This window comes from Lichenostomus cassidix, chromosome 20 (assembly GCF_008360975.1).
Source record: "Lichenostomus cassidix isolate B80296 chromosome 20, HeHo_3.0, whole genome shotgun sequence".
NCBI classification, from domain to species: domain Eukaryota; kingdom Metazoa; phylum Chordata; class Aves; order Passeriformes; family Meliphagidae; genus Lichenostomus; species Lichenostomus cassidix.
Genome location: NC_139500.1, coordinates 8,522,638 through 8,550,552, shown reverse-complemented (window position 1 = coordinate 8,550,552; position 27,915 = coordinate 8,522,638). Strand labels below are relative to the sequence as shown.

The 27,915-nt window shown below is 49.5% G+C and overlaps 1 protein-coding gene and 1 pseudogene across 1 annotated transcript in view; one reads left to right on the top strand and one right to left on the bottom strand.

Annotated features, from left to right (window-relative positions):
- JPH2 (junctophilin 2) overlaps nt 1-17,638 on the top strand; it is a 30,801-nt gene extending 13,163 nt beyond the window's left edge. Inside the window, exons 3-6 of the mRNA XM_085079705.1 lie at nt 8,676-8,794; nt 12,177-12,967; nt 14,100-14,197; nt 15,120-17,638. Of these exons, the coding sequence (XP_084935831.1) occupies nt 8,676-8,794; nt 12,177-12,967; nt 14,100-14,180 (991 nt within the window). The 3' untranslated portion in view covers nt 14,181-14,197; nt 15,120-17,638. The remainder of the gene's footprint in view (nt 1-8,675; nt 8,795-12,176; nt 12,968-14,099; nt 14,198-15,119) is intronic.
- Nucleotides 17,639-22,067: 4,429 nt separating this feature from the next.
- LOC146428766 (thyrotropin-releasing hormone receptor-like) lies at nt 22,068-27,915 on the bottom strand (annotated as a pseudogene).

Genomic DNA, 27,915 nt, shown 5'->3' with positions numbered 1-27,915 from the left:
TCTGCAGCTGTCTGATCAGACACCAAAGATCACAGATGTCACAGCCTGACCTCTCAGAGGGCTTAAAAGACAAGTGCATGCAGGTGCAGGGGGGCCAAGGACTACCCCACTCTCCATGGGGTGCAGTGGAAGGGTCACTCCTAGGAAGGTACAGCTACACCTGGAGGGAGTTGAGTGGCCTGAGCTGAGCACAGCTCCTACAATACAATGCTGTGTATTGTGGCTACTCCAGGAATTCTGGCTGCCCCACAGCCCCCATAGTGGAAATATGCATCTCAGTGCTTCCATGGGCAGCGTTCAGAGAGTCAGTGTGCACATGGACAGGGAAAAACAAGGGCAGCTACACAGTTCCCTGCTATAGCTGGAGTGCCAGGACACAGCATTGAGGGGATGCTCCTCAGCCCTGCTGTCCCAGTAAAGATGTTTCTCACAGGGCTCGGCGTGTTTATAAAGAGGATAATCCTGTTTCATCACCCTTGGTTAATAGAAACCCAGTTGCTGGCATCTATTTCTGCACCAGCGGAAACTGAGGGCTGGAACTCTCCCACTTTCTGTGTGGCACACCAGTCTCCAGCTCTGCAGAAATACTGCCATTTTCAAACCTCTGCCTGATCCTCATTCCACCCATCCACTGGAGCCATGCAGGGAGAGGGCTGTAAGGTTTGGGTGAGCTTTTCTCTGTTCCTGATCCGGTGTGGCCATGAGGACAGCAAGCCTCTGTGCTGGGGTCCAGAGCCAGGATCAGACACCTGCTCCAGCTGTGGGACACCCACAGTGTGTCCCCTCCATGTGTGAGGCTCTGAGGGCTGGAGGGCTTCAGTGCCATTGGGTGAGTGATGGTGTGATGCCTTCACCCCTTTCTTTCAGCCCTCTCCCAGAACAGCCTCATCCAGGCTGGCTGCAGTTCCAGCACTGACACATTTTTGGCCCACCGTGGTCCTTACGCAGGATGTGCTCTGACTCTGGAGGAGTCAGTGCACAGCTTTATCTGTTTTCCACCCACCTCACATGAATTTCCTCAGGCACTTTCATGCCTTATTAGGGTAAGAGGGAACAGGCACTTTCAGTAGCTCCAAGGAGAAAGCATTTGCTGGACAGCACACTGCTTTCTCCAGGCCTCCCTGGGTTATCAGGGTTGAGGCAAGCGAGGCTATGGCTTGCAGGGATCCTCTCAAGAGCAGCAGAGATGGGATGGATGCAATCCAGATAGCCAGGCAGGGAATGTTAAAATAATGGGCTGTTCATTCTGACCTTGGGAAATCCTTACCTCAACGGCTTACAAACACAGAAAGGGGAAAATGAAGTGTGACTTTAATCTGCAAAAATGACTGTGGAAAATGATAGTGTCTCGTTCAATTGATCTGCTGCTTCATGGAACAAGAAGGCTCTGACTCCCATCCAAATGCTTGGAATCAGCTGGCAGGGAGCTGGGCTTTGAAATCATTTGATTCAATCATGCTTTGCTCAGAGGTTATCATCATTTCTGTGGAATGTGAAATAGCCTTATCTTGAGAAATGAATAATATTTAAGTAAAACATCCAATTTAAATAAAAAGCCTGCGATACAAAAGCCCTCCCTCCTCCTGGAGGAGGAGCATTTTTTTCAGCTTATCCTGGTGCTGAGCCAGAGCCCTCTGGCTTTCTCAGTCCAAGTTTTTTCATTTTGCTCCTGCAAAGCTTGAAGATTCTTCAGTGAGGGCTGGGAGGAGCCTGGTGTTCCATATGCCTGAGTGCTCTCAGCAGCCTTGGATACAGGTGCATGGGAGCTGCAGGCACTGAAGCCTGGGAAGTGGGCTGGGTGCCCTCACAGCTCACAGCTCCCTCTCTTCTTTTTTTTTTTTTTTTTTTTTTTGATGGGGGAAAAATCCCACAAAGCAGGGCAGTTCCTCACTCTTTTGATTTGGATTGCTGAAACCTGAAAAACATTTGAATTAGAAGTTGCTAAAACATTTGATTGAAAAAACCCAACAATCTTAGAGTGAAAACACAGACTTTCTGACCCATTTTAGTGCTGGTGGATCTGGCAGTCTGGTAGAACACACTTGACTTATGGATGCTGTCTGTTTGGCAGAGTGTGGGGCTGGGCAGGAGATCCTGGGTCGGGTGGGTTCTCTCAAAACAAATGTCTGCTGCATCCCTGGTCTTTCTTGGAAGTGGGAATCCCCAGGGCAGGGCAGGGAGCTCACTCAGTGCAGGTACAGGCAGGGAGGCAGGAGCACATGGGGGATGGAAAGGCTGAGGCATATGTGCTGTGAAGATGTTTTGATGCACTCATCAGTGGGATAACCTGGATGCTTTCATCTTGCAGTGGTACCTAATTAAATCAGGGTACTCCCCTTTGGTAGTGGTGTCCTGGAAGCTGGAATAAATCAGTGCCATTTGGGCATAGCCCCAAGGCTGTGCTGCTCTGGGAGACTGGCTCCTCAGGGCTCTACTCATTCTGCACCCGGGACAGCAGGGAGAAGAGCAGCTCTGAAAACCTGCGGAGAAGGGAGAGGGCCCAGCTGTCAGCTGCAAATCCCCCCTTTCCCCAAAGATATCTCTGTGGATGCTCTAACAAGCTGCTCCCAGCCTGGCTGTGCTGGCAGAACAGGCTTCAGCAGGGTCAGGAGCTGCCTGTCCTGCCTGTCTGAGGCTGGTGCAGTGTCCCTGGGCCATGGTGCCATCCTGGTGCCACAGCCCTTTGAGCTGGCAGGCTCTGGCTTGCTCCGCTCCGTTTGGAGCCAGCTCTAGGCAGCTGCTGGCTGCATCCTGGGGCTGTGGGGGAAACAGAGAGCAGCTGTGGTCTGTGCCAGCCCCACTGGCTTCTCACAGCCCTTGGGCTCCCATGCAGGCTGGCACAGTCAGGCCCTGATGACCGCTGGCCATCCGGTCCTACTCAGCCCCCAGGGCATTCAGGGTGGCAGAGATTGATGGAGCAAATCTCCTGTTTGCAGGGCTGCAGTGAGTAGGTTGTCATCTTATTGAAGACAGCTGCAGATCTGTCTGCTGAAAGATTAGTATCACTTTAACTGTTCCAAGGGGAAGTATCCCTCAGTGAAAGATGCAAGTGGCTTGGAGCTATTTAGAGCTAAGGATAACATTTCGGTATTTTAAAAATTCACCAAGTAATCATAAAGGCTGAGCTCATTAGGTGGCAGGGAGTTCTGCCAGGCCTGTACTCCTGAAGCACTGCACAGAAAAGGATGCTTTTCTCTGGGCTGAATGGCCTGGTCATGCCCCTTCTGTGGAATGAAGGATAAAAGGTCTGATTTATCCTGCCAAGTAGCCTGGGCATGTACAAAGTGCTACCACTTCTGTGTAAGTGCTGGTACCAAGAGGGAAAAGCCTGGGGCATCTCCTGAGCTGCTCATTTCTCTTTTTGGATTTCTGTTGCAGTAGTATGGACGTGTTTTCTTCAGGAAGCAAATGGTGTTGATTTATGCTTATTTCCCAACTTAGATCACACCTTGCAAGTGCAGAGTCCATATCATAGAGCAGCAAAAGCTTATGCACCTCAGGGATGTCAGAGTCAAAGAGTGGGTACGTGCATGTGAGTGATGGAGCAAAAAGAGCAAAAGGAGGGTGAATGGTACAGCTGTCTGTCAGAGCAGGACACGCATGGGGTGGGACAGATGGGTTTGAGTGAGGGCTGGGAAAGTGGCATGAGAGGCAGACTGAAGAGGGATATTCAGTGCCATGGGCTGCTTAGAGGCAAATAAGGTTAGCAGTAGCAGAGTTTTGCTGGTATCTGCATGCACATGGAGGCAGAGGGAGAGACACAAAGGGGATGGTTGGGACTAAGCAGGAGCAAAGGGATACTCCAGCTGTAGAGGTGACACAAGTATGAAGATGGTGTGCCAAGTCAAGAAGCCAGAAAGTTCTGTCCTAGACAGGATGTAGAATCATAGAATTCGGGAAGGGACCTTTAAATGTCATCCAGTCCCAGCCCCAGTCCAGGTGTGTGCTGGTCAGGTCTATGTCCTCTTGCCCTTCATGATGTGAACACAAGGGACCACGTTGCCATCAGCAAAAACACTTTTTCAGCTTTCCCTTGATCCCTTCTGAGTGCAGCAAACATTCCTGCCAAGATGAACGATTACTGTAAGTTTCTTCAGAAGGACAAAATGATTCCTGCTGGATTCTGGAGCAGGGATTTGGCTAGGAATGGAAAAGCCAGTTTCCAGGAGAGGGGAGTTCAGTAGAATTCTCCCTTCCTGAGCTGACTGATGAATTACTCTTGCTTAATGGTGTTTTTGACAGCTCCTGGTATCAAGAATGGCAAGAATCGTGGAATCATAGACTGGGTTGGGTTGGAAGGTGTTCAGTTGGTTCTTGCTCAGGGTCTGCTGAATCAGTGAGAGAAGGGAGACCCTGGAGAAGGAAGGACAGTGCTAGACAGGTCATTCCCTTAATAAGCAAATATGAGGGCAGAGAGCTGAACTCTTCCCCTATTTCTAGCTGCAAGGTCATTGCTGCGCCTTCAGGCACCCCAGCCCTGTCTGGTATTTGCAGTATTCCCTGCTAATTCCAATTTCATTTGCAGTCTAATCCAATGTGGATGTGCAAAACCGCATAAACTGTCCAAAGAGTCGGGCGTGCTGCCTCAGTTTGGGCCTCACCTGTTAGCGCGGTGCTCAGCTGCGGCTCGTGTGTCCATGGGGGATTTGAGCAGCAGTTGGAGGAATGATTCAAGCAGTGTTTCTGGGAGATGGCCAGGAAGGACAGGAGTGGTGCTTTGTCCTGCACTAGTACAAAAACGATTAGAGCATTAGAGCCATGCCAGAGGAGCAAATAAAGCAGCAGACGCATTTAACCCTCCCGTCCTGCTGGGGTGTGAAGCCCAGCAGCCGCTGTGATCCAGCCAGGAGGCAGCAGCAGCAGGGCTGGGACAGGGGCTGCAGACATTGCCCACATGCTTCTCCTCAGCTTGCCATAGAGCTGCTGCTCCTCCTTGCAAAGAATTCACTGGAGCTATTTTTAACAGCACTGCCCAGGGAGATGGCTCAGGGTGCAGTTGGGAAGCACTCATCCTGGCAGTGCTGCCTTTTGGGACAGGGAGCACAGGTGTGGGTTTGTAAAGGTCCCTCTTTTGTTTAATTTCCCAGCTGGATGTGTTTATTGTTCGTGGCTCATTTTCCAGTGCTGCCTTGAAAAGGGTCTTTTGGATTGTGGTGCTGGCTGCTCTTAAGCCCCTGGGTCTGGGTTTTGGTTTCCTGCTGAGCTCCTCCATTTTCAGACTTTCTGCTCTCCTGGATTTTGCAGGGGCTGTTTACTGCAGAGGTACTGGGAGCTGAAAACACAACAGCAGTAAATAAAAAAGTGTGGCCCTGATTAAAGTGTTCCTGAAAAGCATCAAATTTATCAAGGCTGGAGTTTCCTTTTTGCGAAAACTCATTCTGCTTTTTGAGATCTTAACCTTGGAAGAAATTTTTCCTCTTGCATGTTTCACTTCTGAGGTTTGAAAATCACCTTCCTGACACCCTCAAGCCTCCCTGGGCTTTTTCTTTCCTTAACTCCTGCTCCTGGCAGACCCCAGGCCGTGGGCTGAGACAGGCTGTGGTGCTGCATGCGCTGGGCTCTCCCAGGGCAGCTGGTGTTTGTCTCCTGCTTTGCTGCCAGGGCCAAATATTCCTCTGTGCTGAGCTCCCAGGCACTGCCAGCCACACAGATAAATAATAAATTCAGGGATACTCAAGGCCAGTTGGATGTTATTGTTATGGCTGGGCCCTTTCCTCTAAGCTGGGCTTTGTTACAGTGCTACTAAACCCTCAGTGTGGGTTTTTTGGAGGGCTGCAAGCAGCACTGCCTTCCCTTGGTTCCCTGGGGTTGTGCTGCTCAACTAGGGGAGATGTACTCAAGACACCGTGCCATGTCTCTGAAAGCCAAATGTTCATCACCTGGCTGATGCCATATAAATGATCTCAGTGATGGAGTAACCCAGCACAGGGCATCAGCATCCCTGCTGGGGCCAGGCTGCTGGCTGGGAGAGCAGTGCTCTCCTGGGATGCTGGCACTGCCATGTGGTCAGTTGGAAACACCAGATTTGAAGCTGCAGCTGTGTTGACCATAGTCCCCCCAAATCAAATGCTTCTGGATGACTTTGCAAGCAGGGGGACAGGAGCAGAGGTCAGGTGTATCCCACAGAGTGAGAGCTGCCATGGCTGCAGTGCAGGATGCCAAAGTTGTGCTTCTCAGCTTCTTGTCACCACTCTGTGTGTGCAGCCCGGGAGCTGCCCGAGAGTGTCCTTGGCCTCACACCCCTCTGTGCCCAGGAGGGTTCATTGTAGAGCCCTTGGGGCCGTGGTGTCTTACAGAGATGGCTCAGCTCCCCACCACTCACAGCATACTCACTGCAGCCTTTGCAATCCAGGCTGGATCTTCTTGGTCTTGCCTTCTCTTCACCTGCAGGAATCACAGCCAAATAACATCCAGCAGCTTCTCTGGGGGAAAGCAAAACTCCAGCAGGAGAAAAGCATAACTGGGAGCTACCTCAGAACCTCCAACATCCCCAGTCTGTTGTCTCGTATTGTCCCCAGGTGCTGGGAGAGAGCTGAGCATGCAGGAGCCACCTGCACCCACTTGGTGACATGTCCAGCTCTGTCCTTACTAGTGAGAGCAGACCCCATGTCCAGTGCACTTCCAGACTATGTCTTTGGGAGCTACTTTGAGGAAAGCACTTGTCCAGAGCTGCCTGCTGCTCCCCCAGCTGGGGCCAGCTGGCTGATTGTCTGGCTGAGAATTGGTCAGGATAGCATCTGCCTGGCTCAGAGAGTAACTGAAAGGGAGAATTTTATCTCTTGATGGTGAATCTCACCCTCCAGGAGCAGCAGGACAAAGGCAGGGCCTGGAGCATGTTCTGCCAGGATGAAGAACTGGATCCTCCCTTTGTAAGCCTCTTCCCTGGGGCTGGCGCCAGGCAGGCTGTGTGCCCCAGGCACAGCACACCCAGCCCGCTCTGATCCCCCAGGCATGGAAAGCAGACACATCCCCCGTGGCCCCTGCCAGATTATAGTGGAATTAATCACGCTGATTATATGCTACCAAAAAAGGAGGTGCTTTCTCTGTTCAGAACTGGCTCAGACCCCCTGCTTGGGAGCAACAGCTTAAAAATGCTGTTTTCTGCTTCATCATGTCTCTGGGTTTTTCAGGAGCTGTAATAATTTGGGATAAAAAGACCAAGAATGACTGCAATCCCAGGCAGCTCAGCCTGCAGAGAAATCGGGGAGATAACATGTGAGTGTGGGCAGGGAGGTGAATCATGGCTCCAGCAGAGTGGGATGTCATCCCAGGGAGGGACAGGCTGAGCCACAGCAGCTCTGCATCCTCTTCTCTATCACAGGGCCCTCAACAGTGTTTTTGGCCCCTTGTCAAGTCACACTGTTGTCTGTATCAGTTGGGATTGATACCCTACTTTTAGTTCTTTCCCTGCAGCTACTCAGAATACCATAGGTATGTATCTTCTCCCTTGTAAGGGTCTCAGAACAGCATTTCTATCACCTTTTCATTGCACCTGTTGAGTATTCAGACTTCAGCTTGTCTTGTCTGCCTGCTGCATCTCAATTTTATGGAAAGGAATCAATCCTCATTTCATGACTAACAGTCCAAAAATTCCCCTGGAGTGTTTTCACTGCAGGAATGAGAACTGCATCTTTCCTCCTTTTTTTCTCCTAAAACATGACCAGCTACCAACCTGAATCTGAAAAGGGCTCATCAGACACCCTAACACCATATTAAAGGTTGTAATTTGGGGTGAATTGGTGTTTGAGGAATGCTAACTACTTATCACACAAAAATATGTGGATTTGTATGTGAAACAGGGAATACAGGAGGCCTCAGAAAATATGACAGTGAGGCATGGGGAAGGCAGCTCTCAGCAAGCCCAGGTGCCACAAAGCAGCTGAATGCACGGTGCTTCACCCACCCTTATTGTTAAGGTGCAACGTTGCTGTTTGAAGTCAGCTCCTTCCCAGACTGTGAGCAGCTGGGCTGTAAAGCCAGCCCTGCTTTTAGCAAAAAGATCACAGAGCATGAGGCATGTGAGGAATATGACAGCCGGCCAGTAAAATAACTCCCATAGCCTGTAGCCTATGGAACAAGGAGGAGATGTGCTGGGAAGGAGGGGAGAGGACTCAGAGGGCCAAGCTGAGAGGGAGACAGCAGCTCTGGTGGGATCAGCCCCTCAGGCTGCAGCGAGTAAAGGAGCCCCTGGACAATGCATGTTGTTTGCTGGAGAGCTACAAGAGGGAAATTTGGGGTAAAACCATGTCTTGTGTGCTGAGCAGGGGCACACTGCCTCTAGTGAGGTGCATTAGCTCAGGACTGGTGACACACAGGGGAGTTCAGCCACCAAAAATGCCCGTGTGATGCTTTGGTCATTCGTCTGAGAATACAGCAACAAGCCCATTCTGCAGCACCCACTGCCTCACTGGAACACATGAACGTGCTCATATTTGCAAATACACCTGCCCTGTTCCCTGTGTGCAACCTTTCCACTTTGAGCATCTGGGCCCCTTCCTTGTTGAAAATCTGCTCTTCTCTCCTTCAGTGTAGGGTTTTGGGTCACATGGGAAGATGCTGAGTGCTGTTATTCCGGATGGACTGATTCAATTTCGGTGCCAGCCAGGGTTCACTGCGTGAGCTGGGATGACCTTGGCTCAGAGAGTGCTCACTGTTGTTCCTTCTTCTCTCTGCAGGACGGCTCATGCCAAAGCCAAGGCTGAAGGGTCTGAGCAGGCAGCTCAGGCAGCCAACAATGAGTCGGGCATAGCCAGAATGATGGCCAGGGAGCTCTCCCCGGACTTCTACCAGCCAGGTAGGATCAGAGGCATCTTCAAAGACAGTTCTGTAATTTCCATGGGGAATCTGTTCAAGTGCTTCAGCCACTTTATAACTCCACAAGGTGCCCTCCTGACTATCCTGAATCCTTTTTTGCTCAATTTCAGCCAGCTCCCTGCCCTGGCTGATTTGCTGTTCTCCTTTCACCACTGTTTTACTCACTGTGTTACCATAGCCAGGAGGAAAAACCCACTGTCCCTCAACTTCTCATCTTTTTCCACACACTGAAGCCCTCAGAAATACCAGGCAGGACAGGCAGCAAGCTCAGGACTATCTGCAGCACTCCTGCAGATACATCCCTTGTGGCTCTTTCTTGGAACAGTGTTGCACATTGACTCACAAACCCATATCCTGTGAGGCCTCAGAAGAATCAGACTCTGCTAATTAGGGACTGTAATATCCTATAAGAAAGCAGCTAATACAAAGTACTATTTCCCTGATTCTCTATTCATTTGTTACCATCACTGCTGATTATTTGGCTGGGAAAACACTTGGGAGGTTCCTTCTGTGAGACCAAGCACTGAGGATTAGTAGATAGGAAATGTAATATTAGAAGCAGCATTGTGAATGCTATTACCTTTCCATGGACTGAGTTAGCTAGAGATATGCTCTTCCTGGAAAACTTTCCTTTCCAGAGAGAGAAGGTAATAACAGCAGAAAATAAAAATCCAAGTGCCTACATTTTCATCCTGTCTTTCTTATTTTCTGGCTTTATTGCCTGGAGTGAGTGTCCTGTGGTTACTGAGGCAGGATCACAAGGGAGTATCACGGCAACAAACCTGGGCGTAGAAGCCAAAGGTTGACTTATGCTCAGCAAAACCTGACACCTGCTCCTGCTCTGATTTCGGTGTCTCTGCATCTCCTGTACTACATGCTGGCACAGGGCACACAGTAGGAAATGGGAACAGCTCACAGCTCGTGTCTGGCTGGGGCAAGTCATGCTGACAGATTTTCCTAAATTCCCTGTACTCTCGCCTTGCCCTGCACCTATGAGCTGGGGAAATGCCCTGCTGGAGGTCTGTGCATTCCTCCCCACCACCCAGCAAGGCCCATTGGAGCTGGCTTTGAGTGGGGAAACACCAGAGTACCCGGGCATGGGCATGAGCCAGCCTGTGACACTTCATTTAACAATGGCTAAACATCGCTTGATCCTCACATAAGCCCCCCAGCTGCCACTCACAGCTCTACATTCACCCTTTGCACACTGGAGTATTTATAGCACAGAGACAAAGGAAACTGGAATTCCTGATGGGAGGTTTTGGACATCTGGCTAGATTATTTTTTCCACCCATGGCGATTGAATGAGACAATTGAAACAGTCTCTGTGAAACACTTGGGGCAGCCTGACCTCCTCTCCTGGCTCCTCAGGTGCTGGATCCTCTTGCTGCTGTTTGTAGGGCCTCACTTGAGTCTTGGCGTCTCTCAGTGGCCTTCTGAGCTGTTGATGCATGTTGTTCTTCTGTGATTCTTTTAAACCTCTAAATTCCAAAAATGCAAAACCAGGGCATATGTCTCTTCTTTCATGGTTACACCATCCAGGAACAAACAGACAGTAGTCCAGCCTTGGATTTTGCTAGGACTGAGAGCTGCTGGTCACACAGCCGGGAGAGCCTGGCAGTGTTTGGTAGCTGTATTTCTCCCTGCTATCCTGGCAGATAGACTGTGCCATGTCTGGCACGGGGAATCCTGCTCAGCAAGCCTCATATCCCTCATAAGTATTGAGCCCTGGATTTCAGTTAGGGTATCATCCCTAGTAACTTAGAGGAGAAGGATGTAAGCCAAAACCCTTGCTGAAATGTGCTGGGAGATGAAGGTGGGGAGGTGAGTGTGTGCCCTCCAGGCAGTTGGGGGTTTTTGTGTTGTAAATTATTCAGGAAGAGAAGAAAGCAGCAGGAGAGAGCAAGGAGCCTGGAGCTGCAGGCAGCCTATTTTGGGGAGTCTGAACAACTGTTGAAATGGCTTCCAAATAACTCACTTGCAGCCAGAAATAAATGGCCCTGAATGGGTCACCTGCTGATTGACAGGAGTGTGCAGGCAGAGCAGACCAGCTAAAATCAATGCCCTCCTCCCCACTGCCTCTCCGAGTGGAGGCATTGCCCACATGGGCAGGAGGTAGCAGTGTGCAAATCATACCACTGACTTAGTAGAGGGAAAGGAGCACCAAGCCAAATTTCCCAACCAGACTCAGTCCTTGAGATGGAGGAGATGAGGGGAGGGATCTCAAGGCAGTCAGGGACGTGTGGCTCCAGGATCTGTGTCATTCAGGAGCACAGAGCAAGTCCTGTACATCTGCACCCTTCAGCATCACTAGGGTTCAGCAGAATGAGACCAAAGCAGGTGCTTTGTTCTCAAACAAGCTGGTTTGCGACCTCACATGCACATCTCATGATGCTCTTCTTGTTCTCACTTGCTATGAGCATCATGGTGATGTGCATGGTGATGTCCCAGGACATCTCAGCATGTGGAGCACTGTGGAGGGTTGTTATCCCACAATGTATGCCCAGTTCTTTAGTGATCCATTTTAGTGGATATCTTTGGTGTCAGGCTCTGTCTGACTTCCCCTGATCCAGGCCGGGCTGCAGTTTGCTGCGAGGACACAGCATAGGGTTAATAAGAAGTAAAGATTTAATGATAGGTGAATAATTGAAGTGAGGCAATGTTGCTAGGAACTAACAGGTCAGTGTGAGAGATGAGGCCAGAATGAATTCTGAAGCCCTGAGTCACCTTATGTGATGGTGCCAGGTAATTTTGCTGCTATTAAGGAGCTTGGTGCCGACTAGAGGGCTGTATAACTTCCAACCCTGCTCCATATATAAGAAACACGTTTTTCCCATCATGAGGGAAAAACGTAGATCATTGGGGGATTCTGCCTTTCCTGATGAGACTGGTCATCCTGTGTATCGCTGGTGAAGTTGCCATGATGTTAGACACGAAGGAAGCCACATGGAAGAGTTTCCCAGCTGTTAAATTAAAAAATGAAAACTTGTTTGGGAGCTTTATCCTCCTTAGCCACAGTATGATCCATCTGTGTGACCACAAGAAGCTGGGCTGCAGGTTTTCACTGGTTTTTTACCCTGATCTGCAGCTGCTGCCCACTCCTTCATCTCTTCCCAACCAGGCAGCCCACAAATAAGGTTTGGAGCCTTCGGCTGCTCCCGGAGGGAATTCCTCCTGGCAGCATGGTCTGGTTTGGGAGTACCTCCTCTCCCAGACTCCAGCCTGGACCCTCACACCATGGTCCCCAAACCCGTCAGTGTGGGGGGCACAGCTGCCAAAGCCATGTCGGTGCCATAGCACTGGGGAACCCTGCTGTCCCCCAGTCCCATAATGACTCCTCACACCAGCCCTTCTCTCCACAGGCCCCGAGTACCAGAAGCGGAAGCTGCTGCAGGAGATCATCGAGAATGCGGAGCACGCGGTCAACATGGATGAGGAAGCGCCGCGGCCCGAGGCTGCCCCGCCGCCCCCCACGCCACCCGAGAGCCCCCAGCTCCACGAGCAGGAGGAGCCGCAGCCCCGCGCCAGCCCGGTCCCCAGCCCTGCCGCCACCCCTCCCGAGGCCAAGCGGGCCAAGGCAGCCCCCCGGCAGGACGGGGCCCTCCGTCAGGGCAGCTGGGCCGAGGCGGGCGGGCGGGCAGGAGGCGGGAGCCCAGCACCCTCGGAGGCCGAGAGTCGCCCGGCCTCGCGGGGCCGCGGCCGTGCCGCCGAGCAGATGGAGATCGGGCCGCTGCAGCGCATGGCGCGCGAGCCCGACGTGGAGCACTTCAAGGGCTACCACAGCTACGCCATCCGGACATCCCCGGTCACCCCCGCCACGGACTATGAGGAGGAGCAGTTCCCTGAGAATGAGCCGCCCTCCCCGGAGCCCCGGGGGGAGCCCCAGCGCCGGGGGGGCACCCCTGGCCCGCCACAGGGCCGGGAGGAGAAGCCCTCAGTTGTGGCGGAGGCCAAGCCGGAGCCACCTCGCCCCAAGGAGCCACAGCAGCGCCACAGCCCCGAGCGCAGGGCCGTGGGCCGGGCTGAGCCCACAGCCGACAGGAAGACTGAGGCCAGGGCACCGGGCCGGACCGAGCCCAAGGCGGGGGCCAAGCGCGGCCAGGCCCAGGCGATGGCGGTGGCGGCAGCACAGAAAGCGGAGGAGTGCGAAGAGGTGATGTGGGCATCCCTGGGAGACCCATGGCAGCCACCTCTGCCTTTGCTTTATGGTTCCCCACGGGGTCTGGCAGGACCCAGAGGGATGGAGAGCCCAGGGGCCTGGGGCTGCAGTGGGCCTGGGTGGTGCCCACAGGCTCTTTCTGGGATCCTACAGCCTGCTGGAGGAGAGTGTTGATATCCCCTCTACTGCCACCTGCCCAGCCTGGATGCTTGGCCTGACACTCATAACCTTCCAATTTTGATCTCCTCTCTTAACCTGAGAAAATACGCTTTTAGACACATCCCAATTTCAAAGTTGGCAAAAAAACAGGCATCTTCCAATTAATTTTATACATTTTTCTCACCTTCTTTTCCCACCCCATTACCAGCCAACTTGGATGTGAAAGTTGGGAAAAAAAAACCAGGGAAGGAAAAGCTTGAGTGTGTTTGTCTTTTACCTGTTACATTTACTTTTTTTACTGCAGGGGCACCTCATGAGCTGAACTGTGGTGTTGAATCACTAGCCAATTTCCCCCAGTTTAAAATATAGTCGCTGAAATTCAATTTTGCTCTTAGCAAATACAGCTGGAAATCCAGACATTTTATTAGCCCTCTGAGTCCCATATTGGAGCCCTTTGGACATGAACGATTCTGATGTGACTTTAGAAAAGCACAGCTTGGAAATACTTTGGTCTGAAATTACAGCAATCTCACATGGATGCATTTGTTAGGGTTTGGAAAAAGATGATCTTCAAGGTCCCCCTCCAACCCAAACCATTCTATGATTCTATCATATTAAAAATGGCAACTTTACAAACACGGGCAATGTGGATGGAGAAGGGAGTTGGGAGGAGCAGCTTGACATGGGATCAGCAGTTCATGTTCCTGTGGCTGGGGTCTCCTTTAATCTGATTTAGTTGCAAAAGAAGCCTGATTTAGCCTCCTTCAAATGGGTTTGTAGGGAAGAAGTAGGAATAGGATAGGATAAACATTCCACCAGTTTGAAATTCAGGCTGGTTGTTAAGTGCCAGATCTCAGTGCATCGGGAAGGGGTGATTGTGGTATTTTTGAACAGCAGAATCAAGCTGTGTCTGTCTTCTCCCCTGGAGCTGTGGTGTGTAATGCTCTGTTCTGGGTTTTTCCTTTAGGGACCTAACACAATCGTGATCTGCATGGTCATCTTACTGAACATTGGTCTGGCCATCCTATTTGTACATTTTTTGACATGATGAGCCTCTTGAACAAGGTAAGAAGTGAAATGAGATTTTATCCTAAATTTGTAGATGCCACTTGATGTTTAAAGGTTGACTCACTTTTTATAAAAGGTAATAAAATTATTGCATGGAATTATTTCATAATTTCATAAATTTTCTCAAAATTAGTAACATAAACTATGTTGATGGGATACAGTCCCACCATATAGTTTTGCCTTCCCAGTACCATAGGTGTGTTTCATGGAGTGAGACTTCCAGTGCAAGAATGTGTAATGTTAAGTTTGAAATTTGTTTGCTGCAATGTGCTTGAAGAAACACTTTCAATTTGCTGTTCCAAGATGGCTGCTGCCAGGTAACTCATGCATTATAGTATTTCCTGGCACTCAAACCAGTAAGAGGCAAGAATACACAGAAAATATGAAACTGTGAAATCTGCAACACTTAATTGCACCAGTACTAGTTCTGCAGCAGTTGTTACATAATAGTTTAATAAAGATAAATATGAATCAAGATGTCTGCAAGACTGGAGCTTGCTCAGGTCTTCCACTTGAATTGGGATAAGGGTTTACATTTGGATTTGGTGTCAATGAAATCTTGTGAGGTATCTCATGCCTGTGGGACTCCTACAGACAGGAACCTGCCCTGGGCTTATACAAGATTTCTGTCACTTTGGGCTCAAATATTTAAAAAAAAATCTGCCATCAAGGCTGAACCTGACCCTTGAGTCTCATGTGAACATAACACAAGAGGCACGTCCCAAGCCCATGTGAGAATATTGGGCTGCCTTCCTGAGGCCTCCCGGGGGGCAAAACTGCTCTGCTGGGCACTGCTTTCTGTCATGTTATTAGTCCTACTTAGCCTGCACAGGTGAAAGCCTTGCAGACAGCTGTGGTAGTGTGTTGGCCATGTGTTTTGCTCCCCCATGACTTTCCTATTTCTCTGTGTCTGGGACAGGCGTTGCTGCTGGTGGAGACCTCAGACCTTGGCAAGGATTAAAGCTCAGCCACCTGGAAACACCTAAGAGGAGGACTTGAGATCCCAAGGTTGCACTGCAAATATCAACCTTAAACAAGAGTGCCTGAAGATCAGTTCAGTTTCCTGCTCCCAGGCTGTGGCTGGCCTCTGCAATCTACCAAGGAAAAGCCAGGGTTTCTGCACTGCAGTCTCCTCTTCTTTGTATAAAATAGCAGTTGCCTTAAATTATTCTCACCAAAGCCATCAACTGCCCTGCCATGCCAGGGATGAGGGATTTATCTGTAGCTGTAGGAAAATGAGTGAGGTGGTCTCATGCATTCACGCTGATGTGTTTTGTAACTCCCTTGGTTGACTCGGTGTCAGAGATTTTCCAAAGATTATCATCCGTGGCACGGAGATGAAGCAATACAGCAACCAGAATGACTCATGAGAGCCGAGCCATGGCTCGGGGTGGACAACGCTGCTCTCCGTGCTTGGAAGTCATCCAAAGGGATGAACAAAAAGTCTTTCCTTTCTCCTGTCACCTGGCATCATTTTCCATGTATGAAGGACTGAGAGGGGGAGCAAGTTGAAATTGGGCTTGTTGAAGTGTGACCCGAGTCCTGCTCATGGCGGCCAAAGCACCACGGATGGGGCCGCGGGGTGGGGTGTGAGGGACTGGTGGATCCAAGGCTGTTGGTGCCTGTGGGGGTGCTGTGGGTGGAGATGGGGCCTGTTTTGGGACCAGGCACCATCCAAGCGCTCTCCTGCCACCAGCAATGCTCTGCACAGAAGCATCTTGCAGTGGTGGCTTCCCGCTGTAACAGGAATGGCAGTAGGTGTGCTGAATTTGTCCCTTTGCCCCTTTTTTTTCTATGAAAATGTTGTGAGTTACAATGAAAATGAGGTTCTTGCTGAAAATGCCTCCATACACCTGCAGGTTCCTCCCCTTGGCGTGCCAGGCTACAGGGGGGTGCTGGGCTCTCATTGCACCTAACCAACAGACTTTCCAGCCAGAGGATGCAGGGTGGCTGTTGTGGGAGAGGTTACCTTATTCCTGAAAGAAAAAAGGTGCAGAGATGTGAGTGACTGCAGGGTATTTGGGTGTTGGGCTCAGAAATACGCAGCAGCCAGGCTTTCAGCAGTGGCAGAGTATGGTGGGACAGCTGTAGCTGTTTCTCATGTGTGCAAGGCTGAGAGGCCTGGGCGATTTGCACCGATTTTCCCAAAGCTGTGACAGGGAGTGACCTTTGGAAGGAGATTTTTCCACCATGATCTCTGATCCCTAGCAGTGCGAGCTTAGAAAGTCGGCACAGATGAAGTTACAGTTCAGTGTGAGGCTGAGTGCTTGGACGTGTTTCTTCCTTCTTTTAAGAGCAATGTGTATTTTCTATCCCTTTTTAAGATAATCAGAGATGTTATTTATAGTTGGTTGTGCACCTCTGTGTATCCTGAAGTCCCACAGCACAGGACTGGGTGGGAAAACCTTGTTGGACTGGAAAGAATGGGGAAATGATAGTTAAGGAAAAAAACAGATGCCCGGTCTGCTTCAAAGGTCAATCTGAAAGGATTTCAGAGATGGAGTGGCAGACACACAGGGGTTTACACTCACTGGAGACACAGGGCAAAACCTGCCTAATTTATCTACTCTAGTTATGGCATAAGAGAGTGAGAATAATTCAGTACTTTGTGAACCAAGTCTATTTTTTAACCTTATTCAGCTCAGGAACATTGCCACAGTAGCAAATATGTGGTATTAACTGTGGGAGAAGTGAATGTGATCCTTTCCTAAAAGCCATGTGGCTGTACCAGTCCTGAGAAAGCTGTGCAGCATCATCTACACTTCCACAGAGCATAGTTTAGTAGCAATTTGCTTCTTTTCTTTTTTTTTTCTTTCCTTAAATATAAATGTATTGCAAACCCCAGGCTCTGTTGCCTTTGATGTTTTATCTCCATTTGCTGGCATTCACTTGCCAACTCTGCAGTTTCAATATGCCAACTGCTTTTATTCACCACCAAGACAATTTCCATTGAGAGACCTGAGGGGCTTTTATTTATCACTAAGCACAAAAATGGATCTTTTTCAACAGTGCTAAGGTAATTCCTTCCCCCCTCCCCTATTTTTTATGCATGTGATATGCACTCAGTAATGTGCTTTCCTCCTAGTAACCTTCTGAAAAAAGTAGGTAGATTTGCTTTTATGTGACGTATAACTGTATCCATATTGCACTGAGATATGGATATATATACATAGACAGAGAGCCCCTTAGGGATTTCATTTTCTTAGATGCAAAATACCAGATTTACCTCAAACTGCATGCTTTCAAAACTGACTAGGATTTTGTGTTATACTTTTCAGGTCTTACAAAGATGCAGATACCTTTCACTCTTCACACAAAAATACCTTCATCACAGATTTTGCAAGCTGTTTACTACAATCTGTGTACTACTGTCCAGAGTTTTCTGTCGGTTGTTCTGCTGGATTATGTGCAATAATAAACAGTTATCTGCTCACTCTATCCATGTGAATTTTTGCAGGGGAATCTCCACGTTTCTTTCCATGTTGACACATTCACTCCAGTCTTAAAGGAGAGAGTAGTGCAGAATTTCAGTGGTGGCCTCTGGATGTTTTTTAGCTTTTGTTATCTATTTCAAAATTTTGCGGTTTTTATTGATGGGGGTTCTTTGCAAAGAGAATTGTTTTCACTAACTGCTTTTTTTAGGAGTTTGGTGGCAGCTTTTAACAGACCCCCGACTCTCTGAGCACACTCCATGTGCTCCCATCATGCTGGCCTCTGGCAGATGTTGCACAGGGCCAGGAGGAAAGGCAGCTTTCTGGCCCAGAGCCTGCCCAGGCCATGCAGACGGCTGCTGACAGGTCCCTTTGCTGCCTCCCGACCCCAGGGCTGCTGCCAAGTCCATTCCAAGCTGTGCGTCACTGGCTGCTCCTCCTGGCTTTGGGGAGGAGTGGTTCTCCGTTGCCTGGGATCCATCCTCTCACTCAGCCTCTTGAAACAGCCTGAATGAGAGGAAAGCCAGGCACGAGGTGCAGGGAAATGGCAGCTGGGTGATTTATGGGGGAGGATGGAAGAGCAGAGCCCAGCACCAGCCCAGGGCAGCAGAGCCCTGGGGCCTGAGGAATCCAGAGTAGCTGAAACCTTCAATCCTTTTTCTATTTCTGGAGTGTCTCACATGAGCAAAGCTGGACTGTGCAGAGAGGCTGGTTGGACACAGGCTCAGCCTTCATGCACAGGAGTGCTGCCCCTTGCTTCTGTGGGTGTGAGGGGTCTCCTGGCAGAAGATTTCATGCCCTGGTAAAGACTTAAGGAGCTGAGTTTGATGAAATGATGCATTTACTCTCTATTGGGCTTGCTTTGCTTCTGGTGTGGAAGGAACCAGCTACATCTCATTCATCAGGTGGGGGCAGCAGAGTAACTGGAGCTTTGTGCACCTCGTAAGTCTCAGGCTGATGAATGGAGCAGGTCACGAGTGGCAGAGGTGGCAGGAAGGGAGGTCAGTCTGCTGCTGAAGCAATGACACATTGCTTTAAAAGTATTAATAAAGGCAGAAGAAAAAGCCTGCCCCTTCCCCAGGGCAGAGGGAACAGTGCTGGACTCTCTGCCTCCATAGCTGCTGGTTTCAGGGGTAATGTCCCCACAGTGTCCAGCCAAGTGTCCCCAGGAGCGGGAAGGGAGGTGTCTGATATGTGAGAACCAGGCTAAAGGCACTGGCCTGATCCTGTGTCGCAGGGCAGGAGCCTTACCCTCCACTGGTAAGGGAGGGAAGGTGCAATCTGAGCCCCAGTGTCCTTTGACAGTGACCTGCCCAGGTGTCCTGGGGATAGCCACGCTGTCCTCCACCGTTCTTGTGGGGCATGGGGGCTCTCAGGAGCAGCCCTCTCTTTTGGTCTTCATCTTTGCACAAGAGGAAGGACCAGAGCTGGGGTGAAGGTGACCCTGACACTGAGAAGGTGCTGAAACATGCAGAAGGGTTCCTGTGCTCCTTTTGGCCCAGGAGTCTGGAATGGGGCTGGCTCCATACCACTGCCTTTGCTGTGGGACCCTTCTTGGAGGAAGCCAGCATGAGCCCCAGGAGCATGAATGCATCAGGGAACAGACACCACTAGCAAGGGCACCCCATGCCAGTTTGGGGCTGCCAGCAAGGGGCCAACTTCTGTCCTCTTCTGCCAGAAATGCTGGCACTGCACAGCTGGAAAAAGTCCCTTTTAATTTATTTCCTCTGAGCAGCCACTCACACTGTGCCCACGAGGACAGGATCAGCCAGCTTGGGAGGACAGTGAGCCCTTGCTGAGGACTTCAAAACCATGTTAGCACCAGGACCACCACAGGGACTTCTCCTTGAGAGGATAAAGTTTTTATAGGCTTCCCAATTTGTGGCTTCAGGCATTGATTCCCTACTGGAAGAGGAGCAAGCAGCCACTGGTGCATTCACAGCATCCCCTGTCTCTATAGAAACAGCACACTCAGAGCCCAATTCATAAGGTGGTTATGAAAGAAAATTCAGCATTTATAAAGCACAGATTGCCCTTCATACTTCTGCCCATCACCCAAGGCACGGGGACTTGTGGTGTTGCCATCACATTCCCTCCTTCGTGTGGTGTCTGGGAAAGCACCCTGGATTTGGGGCACAGGCAATGCCCTCCCATTGAAGCCTGGATTTAGATCCTGGCAGGGCAGAGATGTGCAGGGCTGGTTAACTGCTAAACTGAGTGTATTTTAGTAAATTAAAGTCAGTCCCACAGGACTGGCAAGCTTTGATCCACTGTGTGTCCCAGGGCAATCCTGGAACTCCTGCCTTGGTTTGAAGAGCCCTGAGGAGCTCACTCAGATGAGTGACCTGAGGAGGCAGGTCAGGGGACAGCACTGGCCAGAGAGCCCTCCAGAAGCTTTGGGAAACAGGAATTGCAAAATAAACAGCTGCTGAGTGATTACATTAATATTGCTGTAGGACTATCCCCAGGGTTTATTAGCAGCTCTTTAATTGTGATTTGCTTGAGCTAATTAGTTCAAAGGAGCAGCTGGGGCCAGACCAGACTGAAAATGGGCTACATCCAATACTTTCCCTAATGTGGTCCACCCTTTCTTATGTGCCTTAAAAATTTAAGCAATTGCTCAGCATCCTCTTCAGCAACCTGAATATTATTCATTTTTAGGTACTACTATTTCATCTTAGTAACAAGTTCTTCACAGAGTGGAAGGCTGTTCTGGTTGCAGGGAGCTGCTGGGTGCCCTCATGGTCTTTCAATCCCTTTTTTTAGGGAACTGCTGGTATTTTGTGGGTTACTCTATAATGTGGCCCTGGGGCAGGCTGGCTTTCAGAGTGCCAGGAGCATAGAGAGGCTCTCCCAAAAAACCACCTGCATGGCCACTCTTCTCTGATACAGGCTGGCACAGATTCCCTATTTCCCCAATTTCCCACTACCCAAATCTAGAGACAAAGAAAGAAGACAACCTGATGGGGGCTTAAACTACAGATTTGAGAAAGCTATTTAAACTTGTGTGTTTTGCTGGAGTAAATATCCCTTGCTGAGGTCCCACCCATGCTCTGCATTGAGGCAATTACTGTGTGGCCTCTGTCACTGGGGCCAGCCAAATTCAGGAAAACATGCTGGATGTGGTGTCTCCTAAGCTGAAACTCCCTGATGAATGCTGGGAGTTTCAGCCACCCCATGGTTCTTCAGGCCCAGAAACCTCACTCACCACTCTGCCATCAGCTCTTCCCCAGTTCTCTGCCTGCTCTGTCCCACTCTGCTCTACTCACAAATTCTTCCCCTCACCCCAGGGCTCTCCAGCACTGCCAGATCCCTTCTCTCCTGCCAGGGGATTTACTTGTTTGTAATTGAAGAAACCAGATAGTGTTTTACTAGGTTAACAACCACTGAAAGGGCAGGGGTTAGAAATAATGAGCTTTAATTAGGAGTGTAACAGGTTAGATCATACTGAGGAGCACTTCAATGCAGTAAATTTCTTAGGAGCAATAGATGCTTTATTTGCTGGCATGTTTGTAAACTCACAGCCCACACTCATGCTGTTGAGACAAATAAATGCTGAGGGTAAAATACAGCTTGAGATTTTATGAGCAGGTGGGATGTTGCAAGGGCAAGGTACAAGATAATGCAGGCTGAAGCTTCAAGGGAGCTCTCTGATTTCTCATAAGGAATTAAGGTTTTTATTCAGACTGTGAATATCCAAAGGAAGTTACAGTGATGAGTTATTTCTTTTAATTCCTTTCTGCTGGTGATTTATTTCCTAGCAGCATGCAGCTGCTTGTCCTCTCAAGCAGCATCTCCTTAGCAAGCTGAGTTCTGCCTCCACTTCCACCTAAAAGTCTCTCAAATTCTCCAAAACTTTCAGAATACATGCAGTGCGAAGGCACAGGAAGTCATTCCTCATCTACAGAGTTTAAAGCTCTAGTGCACTTGTAGGAGTTCTCGTGGTTCCAGGAGAATTTATCTGCCAATTACTTCTCAAAACATAGCAAAGGGTCATGCAGTACTTGGCAGCTAAGAGTAGAAAGGGGAGAACAGAACCAGGTTTTAATTGAATCTCAAGTATGTTGAACAAATATTTCAGAACTATCAATTAAACTGATGGCCTGAGGCTGAAATTTAATTGAGAGAATAGTGGTTTTAGGGTGTCTCTGTCTGGGGAGAGAAGCACAAAGGGGAAGAGTGAAGATAGGAAATGTGATGAGGAGGTGGACAACATCCTGCTGAAGATGCTGCCTGTGCTCAAGGCCCCAGGGAGGCACCAGCAGTCACCCAGGGATCCCCTTCCTTCTCCTCCACCTTGCCCTGATCCTTACTGCTCTGGTTTGTCTGCAGATGCTTTTTTCATTGGCTTGTTCTGAGCCGCTAAGGAAAAATTTCTTCTAAGGGGAAAAAAATAGTTTGTACTGTAAAAAAGATTGTTGCAAGCAAATCCTCACATGTTAGCAAAAACACTTCCATTTTTCCTCAAGAAATAAATCCCAAATCTCTGTGCAGAACTTTTTTAATACCAATAAACAGGAACTCTGTTCCTGAATTCACAATATACACAAAACAGTGCAAAAATAGCATGAATCCTTAAATTCCAAATGCATTATCTTTAAAATAATTGCAAAAAGCCAATGTTCTCTTCCCTCATCCTGCAGCTATTTTATGGGCAAAGTAGATGGTTTAATAACATGCAATATAATAATCATACATGCAAACACACAACAAAATCCTACATCCTACACACAACAAAATAGGTCCTGGACAGTTCCAACACACCAGGAGAACTTGAGGTCTTGTCCTGGCTCACCCAGAGCAGTGATTTTCTGTAGATGCAGAATAGTTAATTAACATCTTGTGGTCTTGAAAATATCACACAGATGTTTTCCTGAGCAGATGCAAAATTCTAAGCTCTTTTAACACTATTGTTTGGTGAAAACCAGTGTTGACTAGTGAGGCTGCATTGGCTGTTCATGTAATATTTTGCAGTCACTTGAGGGTTACTGGTGCTGGACACTTGTTTTATTTGGCAAGAGCCTTAGGGTTTGGCTCATGTGTAATCTTTTTCCTTTTACTCATAGTCCAGACAGTCTCTTTGCAAGTCTGGGGCAAGTGTCCTTGGACTGGTCTCCTGGAAGCAGCAGGGTATGAATATCTACTTTGCTCACAAGATGACAGCAGCAATAAATATTTGTGTCACTAATCACAGAACACTTAATGAACTTGACAAGTTATTCCCAGGAAATTAGAGAATTTCTTCACCTGCCACTGAAATGGAACTGTACTTGGGGCAGAGAGCAACACTGCTCTGTGGTACATGACTACACCACACTGTGGTTTACAGGACAAGAGTACAGTTTCCAGCTGAAGCAACCAGAGGAATTTGGACAGAAGGTTCATGACACCCAGCTTTGGTTATTCCTAATGTAGGAGTCTCCCCCTGAGAGTCCTTTCACCGTCAATGGCCAGAAGAAGAAGTCACATCTTGGAGGCATTCATCTCCTCAGTAGGGGTGTGTATTCCTCTCAGGAAAGTGTTGAGATGAGAGAAGTGCCTGGTTGTCCCCATTAACTTCCAAAGGACTCCAGAGGACAAGTTTCCATGGGGTGTCTGTGTTACAGGCATGTAAATTTGTGTAGGAAAAACTCACTCTAAACAGATGTATTTTTTCCTTGACTGCCCTTCTGTTCCTGGGATTCCTTTCAATGCTTTGGCCCAGCTCAACAAGCAATTGCACTTGCACGTAACACAAAGTGGTGTTGCTCTGCTATATTTTAAAATAGATGCTTTGGAGATGCTAAACATTGACACATGCCTAACACTTCACCAAACAAGAATAAATTAGCCTTAAGGAAAAACAAATTAATTTGCCTATAACAATATGTTTTGTTAAATGCCCTGAAGAAGTATTGAATGAAGCTTGCTGCAGTGAAAAAGCACTTCCTCTTGGCACTCTCCCAGCACAGTGTGTACAGCCACATGGCTCCCACTGCCTGCATTATTTCAGGCTCGCAGGATTTGTTTGTTCTTCTTTGCAGGTGCAGGGAGTCTGTTCAGACCCTCCTGTTGGTGACATTGTGGTCAGAGCTGTCATGAGAAGAGTCCTTCACAACGCTGTAGCACACCGGGGTGGCAGATGGGGCAGGGTGCTCAGCACTCTTCTCCTCGCACTTGTACAGCTTCCTAAAGGCAGCCCTGAACTTCTGTGACATGAGGTTGTAGATGATGGGGTTGATGGCACTGTTCAGGTAGATGCAGAGGCGGCAGAAGAGGAGGAACCAGGTGTTCAGGTACGGAGGGTCCACGAAGGAGTTCACCACCACCAGCGTGCGGTAAGGCAGCCACAGCAGGGCAAAGAGGGCCACCACCACTGCCAGCATCTTGGTCACCTTGGTGGTGGGGAGATACAAAAAGAGAAAGAGACAGATGATGCTGAATCTCCAGCAGAGCTTTCCCACCTGGAGAAGTGGTGCAGACAGCTAATTGCTCTCTCTAAGCATTGAAAAGAAACACCCAAGCCATGGGGCTATTTCTCATTGAAACCATTTTAATCAGGAAATAGTCTTGCATAAATTAAACCTGAAATTGTGGGTTTTCATCTACCATTGAAGAGCCTTTAAAACTCTTTAGAGAAAGTATTCACCACTCTGGAAGTGGGCTGGGATAAGCATAGCAATTTCTGTACCAGAAAGTAAATTTGAAAATTGTACATTACAGTAAATGAATGGGAAAAATACTTGTCTAATGGGGTACACCTAGGTTTTAAGGGTGTCATGTTTTAAGGGTTTATCTCCTTCCCTAGGGTTTCCTGGTTTCCTACACCACCTATATTGTTCCAGGGAATAGGCTCCTGGTTCAGAGCAACCCTGGGAGCAGAGGAGACTGTCAGGAATCTTATACTACTTGTGCTGATATAGGGGTTACTTAGCTACTTGCCATGGGCTACTTTAATTTCCAGCACACTAGGGAAGTACCATATAAACATATTGGGAGCAAAACAGAAACTGAGAATTCAGAAGTGAGTTGTAATTGTCCTCAGCCTAACATAAGCTTGTTTAGGAAACTGGGGTTTTGCACTGAAACACCAGTCATTCTAATAATTTCAACAGCTATTTCTGGTAAGTGACAATCTTCCTCCAACAAATACTAACAAAATACACACATCCCCAAGGAGGAAAGTATGACTAAACACTGCTGCCACATGCATATCTAGGCAGTGGTGTTTCAAACGTCAGAAGGGGAGTTGTGCAATAGTCCAGTTCTTAGTATGGACATAAGCACTGAGTTCACATTTAGAGTCTGTCAAATTTTCTTGGAGTGCTTTTTTACTTCAACAAAAGAAACTATGCCTTCCTGTAATGCCATGAGTAAAAATTGGGGGTCATTGGCAGTGGCAACAAAACTTTCCCTAGGAGAAAGGGACTATTACCAAGCTGAGGCCAAAATAGAAGGGGTTTGCTGTGTGTGGTTTAATGGAAATGTGAGGACACTTCCAAAAATAAGATCTTGCAGTGATACAGTGAATGCTGAGGCTGTTGCTAAGATTGAAGCTTGTTTGCTGCCACAGTTTGTTGCCTTTTGGAAAGATATGAGAGAATGTATAAGGGGTGTCTCACAAAGCTGTGTCCAGTCTCTGCCCCTGTCCTGGAAGCCACAGATGCTTCTGTCCTGCCAGTATCCTCCCTCCTTGTTCCTGCACCATCATCCTGAGTTGTATATCCTTTTTTCAGGAATCCCACTCCCTCTAGTGGTCCTTCTCCGGGAGGTGAAACACGTACTGGGAGATGTTTGTATAAGAGATAAACAGAGCAAAGCTCACACCTTGTGTTGTCCTGCTCTGGACTTAGGTGCTTTTAGGAGCACCAGTAAGGAAACAGCAGCATCTTCACACCCCAAAAGCAGTGCAGTTCTGGGGCTGCACAACCACAGAAAAACACCCCCAGCCATCCAGGCAAGGGACAAAAATGGGCACCTCTGAGACAGCAACAGTAGGACCTCTCCCAGGGAACTCTGGATGTGGGGCCTGGAAGAACCAGTTCTCCTCTACAGAGAGGCCAGAGGAGGGATGATGGTGTACTCTGGTAAGAGAGTACAGAGCTCCAGAGCTACACACCCCCTTACCAAGTGGAAGCCCTGGAAAGCTGCTTCACAGTTAAAAAACCTAGTGCTGTCTTTATTCCTTGGTGCTAGCACTTTGATGTCAGGCCGTTCAGGGGAAGTCTTTGCATGCTAAGATATTTTGGGTGGTAATGACAAACTGGTGTCACAATAAAGAGAGCACAAGATGTTTCCAGGAGCTGGAATGCCCATCATCCTGCCCCAACAGCCTCTTATCCTAACGATGCTGGAGCACGCTGTGTCAATGCAGGGCACAGCACTGCAGGGGGAGCAGCACAGCCCCTCTGGCAGCTGCTCTGGAAGGAGAGATCCATCGACCAGCTAAGAGCACTCAGTGCCAAACACCCTGCCCAAGGTTCCTGCAGCAGCCAGCAGCCATGGGAGAGCAGGCAAATACTTTTGCAGAAGTCAGCACTTGCTTTAAACCTTCCAGTGCTAGAGGAAAAGGGAGGAAAAGCTGAACTGGAAAGATTTAGAAGTCCATGAAAAAATACATGTTCTCTGGGCCGTTCATTTCCACTCTGTGACCCTGACTTGTCTCTCCTGGGGAATGGAGGTTCCTGTGCAACAAGATACTGAGTTGGAAACATGATGACTTTAGAGCAGGCTGAAGTCTCCTTTGGGCTATCTGGAAATCACAACAGAACTACTGGTTTCAAGGACTCAAGCCAAACTCCCAGATTCAGCCCTTTCCTTTAAAAGGAAAGCTGAACAGGCCTCTGCCTATTCAGAATGGGACGTGTGTCCTGAGTGTCCCATGCCTAGATGCTGACCTATCCAAAGAGATGGAACAGGAAGCAGTGATTGTCCATGTGAACAGAGAAGGACAAACAATGAGGACAGAAGGAGGTGGGAGGAGAAGAATATGGGGAAACAGCAGGCAGCCGAGAGACACAGGAACCACTGAAATGCAAACACACCACTGTGACACAGAGGTGACTCCCCCAGCTGCAGGGACTGGGGGGCTGCAGCCAGGGCTGGGCTCCGAGGGAAGACAGCTCTCCCTTCTCTTTGGTCCTTCAAATCTGAGTTCACCTGCACAGGACACTGTCTGACAGGTGAGTCCCGCTGGCATAAGGTGACCCAGCCCTCTCCTCCTCGGGCAGGCCATCAATAATTAACTAGTAAGCAAAAGTGCCTGCACTCCTGCCTCTCTGCAGCTGAAGCTCTGTCCTAGCTCCACCAAGCCCAACCAAAGCAGGGGGAGCCCATCTGTGCTGCCAGACCCCGGCTGGGCTTGTGGGGCTTCTTTGCAGCAAACCAACCCTCTCCACTCCCCCCACGAAGGGAAGCAAAGTATTGAGGCACCTCTACCCCTGCCAGAATGCCCCTCAAGCCCTGAGCCCCTGGCAGTGCTGTCTGCAGCCCAGCTTGCCCAGCACAACGGGGAGCCCCTACCTGCTTACGGGAGCTCAGGGCCCCCCTGTTGCCCCGGCAGGAGAGCTTGAGGGAGCTGCCCTGGTGCACGGAGCCCAGGGAGGAATTCTGCGGGGCGCCGGGCAGGGGGCTCGTGAAGAGGATGCGGGCAATGAGGCCGTAGAGGACAGTCGCCAGCCCCAGCGGGATGACGTAGAAGACAGCAAAATCCAAGAAGTAAATGGGCATGTAAAGGCTTCTGGAGACCCGGTAGCCACAGCTGACTTGCACCCCATCCGAGAAGGTGACCTGGGTCGTGTCCACCAGGAAGAACCACATGAGGCAATAGAGGGAGGTGAAGAGCCACAGCGAGGCGATGATGCGCTTGGCGCGGGACACGGTGCACAGGAGCTGCGCCTTGATGGCGTGGCAGATGGCGATGTACCTCTCCACCGTGAAGGCGGTGATGGACCAGGCGGACGTGTTGATGCCCAGGTACTGCAAGTAGGTGATGCAGAGGCAGCCGGCGTAGCCGTACACCCAAGAAGCCACTACTTCGGAGATGTTGGGCAGCCCGGCCGCCAGCAGCACGATGAGGTCGGCCACGGCCAGGCTCACCAGGTAGCAGTTAGTGGGGGTCACCATGTGCTTGGTGCGCAGCACCACCAGCACCACCATGGCGTTGCCCGCGATGCCCACGCCGCAGATGAGCAGCACCAGCAGGATGGTGACCACCTGCAGCTCCAGGGGCTGCCGGGGCATCCTGCCCAGGCTCTGGTTGCCGCTGCCCAGCGCGGTTACCGGGCTGGCCGAGCCGTTCTCCAT